Here is a 7048-nt window from a genome sequence, read left to right on the forward strand (position 1 = left end):
GCTTCAAAGTTAGAAAAATGCAAAATTTTCAAATTTTTCATAATTTTCAAATTTTTCACCAAGAAAGGATGCAAGTTACAATTTTTTTTTACCACTATGTTAAAGTAGAATATGTCACGAAAAAACAATCTCGGAATCAGATTGATAACTAAAAGCATTCCAGAGTTATTAATGTTTAAAGTGACAGTGGTCAGATGTTCAAAAAATGGCCGGGTCCTAAGGTGTAAAATGGCTGGGTCCTTAAGAGGTTAAAGGCTCACCTGTTTTCCATAGACTTCAATGTAAAATTTACTGTATCCGTTTTTCTTACAGAAGAGAAAATACTGCATGTGCCGTTTTGCAGAGTGCAGACGGGTACAAATGGATGTAAACTGATTGTAAAAAAAAATCCTATTGACATGAATGGGATTTTTTTTTAAACCGTTGTTAATCTGTTTACAGCCGGCAACCGAACCGAAACGGGGATGGAAAAACGGGGACAGACGGCCGTGTGAACGCACCCACAACCAAACAGAAATAACACTGAGAAAACACAGATCACCTTGTGGGGTGCATAGAGATTAGCTGCAGACTCCCCACAGATTTTAGCACTGCTACTTCAAAAGTGGTGAAATCTGCTGTGAAAAGCCTCCATAAGTCTGCAACGTAATGAATAAGCTGGGGATGTTACAATCTGCAGCATGCCCATGTCTCTCCATAAAGTCTCATTTCCATGACAGGCAATATAATATAATATACAGTATACAGTATATAGATATAGAATTTGCTGTGAATTTTACCTGAGCAAATCTGCAGGAAAAATCAAAGGTCCTATTATTTAGAATAAGGCTCATGTACGGAACTCAGTGGGTGTATTATGGTTGTGTCTCTGCAACCCGATTGCCCAGCGTTAGCTGCGTCTTTTCATGTCGAGACTCCATCAAGGGGTTATCTGGCGCTAAACTTTTTTTATTTTTTTATTTTTATTTTTTTTTTAAATCCTGCCCAGGTATTGCCATGTTCGCAACGACTTGTACTATAAAACGGTATTATCCTGTACGGCATACACCGTTAAAAAAAAATAATAAAACATGAAAATTGCTAATTTTGGTCCAAAAAGTGGAATAAAAATAATCAAAAGTCAGCATGTATCTCAAAAATAGTACCAATAAAAAGTGCAGCTAAAAAATATGCCCTCACACAATGCGGTCGAATGGAAAAAAAAGTTATGTCAGAACATGGCAACACGAAAAAAGGGATTTTATTGTGAAAAGGGAAAAAAAAACATAAAAAGCGATATAAATGGTGTATTGAAATAATCGTATTGACCCACAGAAAAAACAGAACATACCGCTTTTACCGCACAGTGAACGCAATAATTTTTACCACATTTTGAAGTATTTCACTAATTTTACAGGTGTCAACAAAAATTTTTACCACTTGTATAAATTACAATATGTTACCAAAAAACTGTCTCAAAATTGCTTTGCTCAGTAAAAGTTATTACCACTTAAAGGGGTACTCCGCCCCTAGACATCTTATCCCCAATCCAAAGGATAGGGGATAAGATGTCTGATCGTGGGGGTCCCGCTGCTGGGACCCCCCATGATCTCCCTGCAGCACCTGATGTTCGTTTAGGCTCATGACATCACGGCCACGCCCCCTCTCATGGACTGCAGTATTTGTATGTGAGCTCAGCATGTGTGTATACAGATGAAATGTCCCAAACATTAATTAAATGGTGAGAAGATTATTCATTACATTACAGTATATTATTTGGTTATAGTCACATTATAGCCAGATGAGCCTAAGGGGGGGGCGAGTTTTGGCTAGGAACTTAAATTCATTTTTATTATTTTATAATAATTTTTAACATTTTTTACTTACTACTTTTTTTTTTTTTTTTTTTTTTTTTTTTTACTTTAGCTTTTTTGTCTGTGGGATCAGATGGTATTGTCGGCTGTTAAACCAAAGAAAGTCTTGAAATCCAGAACAGTGGCTCAGCAATTCTGTGAGTATAATAAGAAAAAAGACATCTTTTTAGGTACAATAGGATTGGGTATCCTCTGACCACAGACGTGCAGGATTTTCGGACATTCAGCAGTATAAGATGTCTGTGAACACATATTTACCATGGCGGCAGGTAGCTGTATATTCCATAGTGACTTTACTGGGCCTTATGCAACATTGTGCACCGCTAATCATTTGCATATGCAGGATTCCCCAACAAGTGTGCCCTCAGCTATTGCAAAATTACAACTCCCAGCATGTTGGCACCCTGGTTGGGAAACCCTGCCATAATGCGTGACACAGTGATCACAATAAATGTATACAGTAGCTCCTCCTAGTGGTGGCTGCAGGTAATTGGGATTTTATCATTTCATTCAATGGCTGTGTGACTTAAAGGGGTACTCCAATGGCCAGTGTTACAGCTGCGTTTGGAACATTTAGCTCCGAATACTGTGTGTGTGTGCGCTGCCGGGGTCGGCCACGCCCCCTTGTGAAGTCAGGCCCCCTTAATGCAAGTCTATTGGAGGGGGCCACGCCCCCTCCCATAGGCTTTCATTGAGGGGGCGTGGACTGACATCGCGAGGGGGCATGGCCGACACCCGCAGTGCGTGCGTAGCGTTTGTGGAACTAAATGTTCCGAACGCAGCCGTAACCCTGGCCAGTGGAGCACCCCTTTAAAGTAGATGATATAAGGTTATTCAGCTTTGTAAATGTGATGGCCTATCTTCATGATATTAGAAAGGCGGGGGTCCAAGGCCTTTCTAATTTTAATGGGGGGCATTTATCATTGTCTTTGGAGCTGTTTTTGTGTGCAGCACTGCACCTCAGGCTATTTTTTGGTATACACCTTTTTTTTAAAAAACTGTACAGACCAGCTGTTAAGGTTAGTCCCGTGCAGTGGTAATGAATTTATCAACTGCAACTTTTTTTTAACAATGCCCAAAAACCGCCAAAAAGTCGCTAAACTACACCAGCCCAGACTTAGCTTTTTGGTGTATGTGAAGAGCGAAATTTCCAAAAATGTCTTGCAACCATTTAATAAACTTAGCGCAGTTTTGCAAAAAAAAAGTCCGAAAAAAATTAACTACATCACACATATCTTAGTAAATGCTGAGGATAAGCCATCGATTTTACCAAGCCCAGATAACCCCTGTATATAGAAACAAAAATAAGGGTATTGCAACTCGGATTACTCGCCATATAGACCAGGGATGAATGGACTTGCCCAAATTCTGAAGCGCTGGAGCTCGGATAAAGCGGGCCGCCTGCCGGTGTAGATCATAGAGCAAACAATGGGGATCCAGCTTCTCTGCAGAAAAAAAAATGTTAAAATTCAAGCTTTAATGGAGTCATTTAAAACATGGAGAATCCAAATCCTTTGTTTTAAATGACTCCATTAAAGCTTGAATTTTAACCGTTTTTTCTCCTGAGAAGCTGGATCCCCATTGTTTGCTCTTTTTGATCCCCTGTATAGCTTGGTAACAAAGCTGGAGGAGCCGTGGAGCTGTGACTAGAGATGAGCGAACTTACAGTAAATTCGATTCGTCACAAACTTCTCGGCTCGGCAGTTGATGACTTTTCCGGCATAAATTAGTTCAGCCTTCAGGTGCTCCGGTGGGCTGGAAAAGGTGGATACAGTCCTAGGAAAGAGTCTCCTAGGACTGTATCCACCTTTTCCAGCCCACCGGAGCACCTGAAAGCTGAACTCATTTACGCAGGATAAGTCATCAACTGCCGAGCCGAGAAGTTCGTGACGAATCGAATTTACTGTAAGTTCGCTCATCTCTAGCTGTGACCACTATGAAGATGTATTATTAAATTTATTAGCTCAATATCTTAAACTTATTTAAAAATAAATAAAAATAAAGTGCACGTTCAACTAGTAAGGGCCCATTCACACTACGAAATCGAGATACCATGGTCAGCACGCCTCGGCAGTACAACTAGGACCGCTCTAGAATGCACCGTCTCCATAGACGCAGTGTATTTCCAAGTGGATTCTGCCTATAAAAATGAAACATTTCTTCTTTTGGTGGAGTCTGGGATCTGGATTTTCCATGGCAGAAATTCTGTAGTGTCAATGGTGCAGCAGGATTACATTAAAAGAGTAGTCCAGGATTGGAAAACGTATCCCCTATCCTAAGGATAGGGGATAAGTTTCAGATCGTGGGGGGTCCAACTGCTGGGGCCCCCCGCGATCTCCTGTACGGGGCCCCCGGCAGTGGGGCGTGTTGACCACCGCACAAAGCGGCCGCTGACACGCCCCCTCAATACAACTCTATGAGAGAGCTGGAGCGCTACCTTTGGCAATCTCCGTCTCTGCCATAGCAATGTATTGAGGGGGCGTGTCGGCCGCCATTTCTTGCGGTGGTCGACACACTATATCTGGCTGGAGAGCCGGGGCCCTGTACAGAGAGATCGCAGGGGGGTCCCATTGGTCGGACCCCCCGCAATCTGAAACTTATCCCCTATCCTTGTTGCTGAATTGTAATTTGCAAAGATAATTTTATTTGGTAATACAGTGGTCCCTCAAGTTACAATATTAATCGGTTCCAGGACGACCATTGTATGTTGAAACCATTGTATGTTGAGACCAGAACTCTATGGAAACCTGGTAATTGGTATTGAAGCCACCAAAATGTCATCCAAAAATAGGAAAAATTGAGGATTAAAGAAAAAGAAGTAGATAACTAATACAGATAAAGCAAATCCTTACATATAAAAGTAGGAAATAACTGCTGGGAGCTGTAAATCATGGTCTATGTCAGTGTTTCCCAAGCAAGGAGCCTCCAGCTGTTGCAAAACTACAACTCCCAGCATGACCGAACAGCCAAAGGCTGGCCGGACATGCTGGGAGTTGTAGTTTTGCAACAGCTGGGAGCACCCTGCTTGGGAAACACTGGTCTATGTAGAGGACAGGAGCTTCTTCGGGGTCCTGTACAGTACACACAGTGTCCTAAAAAAGTAATGGAGTTGCCCTCACCTGGTGTCCAAAGGAGCAGCTAACCCTGGCACAGGTAAAGAGTACAGAACATGTAATACCTCCCTGTACTGTAGGGGGCGCTACCAGACATCAGTCAGTGCATACACTTCAGTAATACAGGGGTTTTTACCAGCGAATGCCCATTCTGATTGTCCGGTTCTTCCAGCCATTGACATGTTCCACAGATCTGGACTGTCTGTACATTGTATGTTGAGTCTGGTTTCAACTTACGATGGTCCAGAAAAGATCATTGTATGTTGAAACTATTGTATGTTGAGGCCATTGTAAGTTGAGGGATCACTGTACATAGTGTGAATGGGCCCTAATACCTAAAGCTGTGACATGTGGGCTGTCTTAATGTTTGTCGCTTCTGTAGATGGAAAAGAAAAGGTAAATCCTCAAGATGTGGAGACCCCAGTGTTACCTGAGACACCGGCAGCCACCACAAAGCACCTACAGTTCTACAGAGCAGAGGTGGTGAAGAATCCTGCCCCGGCTGTATCTCATTCAGGACATTATCCGCTGAAAAGAGGTAAGGAAGAAAAACATGCGGAAGGTGCGGCTTCTTCTCAGCCTGCAAAAAAGTCACGTGTGGTCCTTACAACAGAGGACTGGGACTTACTGAACTCTTACTGAGCCCATTGTACAAGCATGATGCCCGGGATAGCTCCATATACTGTGCTCCACTATGGCAGAGGAACTCCTACAGCCTGGAACTACAACTCTCAGCATGGCATTACAGTAGCACACATGGTGCTCTTTAGAGATGAGCGAACTTACAGTAAATTCGATTTGTCACGAACTTCTCGGCTCGGCAGTTGATGACTTTTCCTGCATAAATTAGTTCAGCTTTCTGGTGCTCCCGTGGGCTGGAAAAGGTGGATACAGTCCTAGGAGACTCTTTCCTGGGAATGTATCCACCTTTTCCAGCCCACCGGAGCACCGGAAAGCTGAACTAATTTACGCAGGAAAAGTCATCAACTGCCGAGCCGAGAAGTTCGTGACTAATCGAATTTACTGTAAGTTCGCTCATCTCTACTGCTCTTCTATGTGTGAAGGCTGGATAGAAATTTAGCACCTTGAGCTAGGTTGACCTGTGGCCACTGTTAAAGGGGAACTCCACTGGAAAACTTTTTTTTAAATCAACTGGTGCCAGAAAGTTAAACAGATTTGGCCGGATGATGCTCGTGTAACGAGCGAAACAGAATCTGTCGCCTACTACTTACCCCCTGCACCGATCCCTCTATCCCTCTCCCCGACTGCATTTCATGTTGTGAGTATTTTTCAATAAAGAAGCTGATTTTGGATAAGACTGGCGAGTGCCGATTATTTCTACTCCTTCATTGCATTGAAGATTTGTAAATTACTTCTATTTAAAAATCCTAATCCTTCCAGTACTTATCAGCTGCTGTTATGATCCACAGGAAGTTCTTATCTTTTTCAATTTCCTTTCCTTTCTGCCTGACCCCAGTGCTCTCTGCTGACTGAACTGTCCAGAGCAGGATAGTTTTTTTTTTTTTTTTTTTTTTTATGGGGATTCCTACTCTGGACATGGACAGCTCCTAAAATGGACAGAGGTGTCAGCAGAGAGCACTGTGATCAGACAAAAAAATAAATTAAAAAAGAAAAGTCACTTTGTAGTATACAGCAGCTGATAAGTACAGGAAGGATTAAGATTTTTTTTTTTTTTTTTGAAGTAATTTACAAATCTGTTTAACTTTCTGGCACCAGTTGATTATAAAAAAATTATTCAGTGGACTACCCCTTGAATTTGCACTTCATAGATTTATCTGTATAGTTTGGGTTGGAAGATAAATCTCTTTATATTTTATTCTAGTAGTTTATACGTCGCCTCCTTCAACAAGTTGTTAAACCAATTCCCATTGTTTTATTTGGGTAAAAAAATTATATGTCATATATTTGTCTAGACCAGTGTTTCCCAACCAGGGTGCCTTCAGCTGTTGCAAAACTACATCTCCCAGCATGCCCGGACAGCCTTTGGCTGTCCGGGCATGCTGGGAGTTGTAGTTTTGCAACAGTTGGAGACGGGAAACGACGTTCTAGACTTTTGGGTCT

General features: G+C 42.1%; 1 protein-coding gene across 1 annotated transcript in view; it reads left to right on the forward strand.

The window, feature by feature from the left end:
- LRRC42 (leucine rich repeat containing 42) overlaps positions 1 to 5776 on the forward strand; it is a 34591-nt gene extending 28815 nt beyond the window's left edge. The window contains exons 7-8 of the mRNA XM_056532153.1: positions 1906 to 1990; positions 5349 to 5776. Coding sequence (XP_056388128.1) covers positions 1906 to 1990; positions 5349 to 5608 — 345 coding nt within the window. The 3' untranslated portion in view covers positions 5609 to 5776. The remainder of the gene's footprint in view (positions 1 to 1905; positions 1991 to 5348) is intronic.
- The last annotated feature ends 1272 nt before the right edge of the window (positions 5777 to 7048 follow it).

The sequence above is a fragment of the Hyla sarda genome, chromosome 7, assembly GCF_029499605.1.
Source record: "Hyla sarda isolate aHylSar1 chromosome 7, aHylSar1.hap1, whole genome shotgun sequence".
NCBI lineage: Eukaryota > Metazoa > Chordata > Amphibia > Anura > Hylidae > Hyla > Hyla sarda.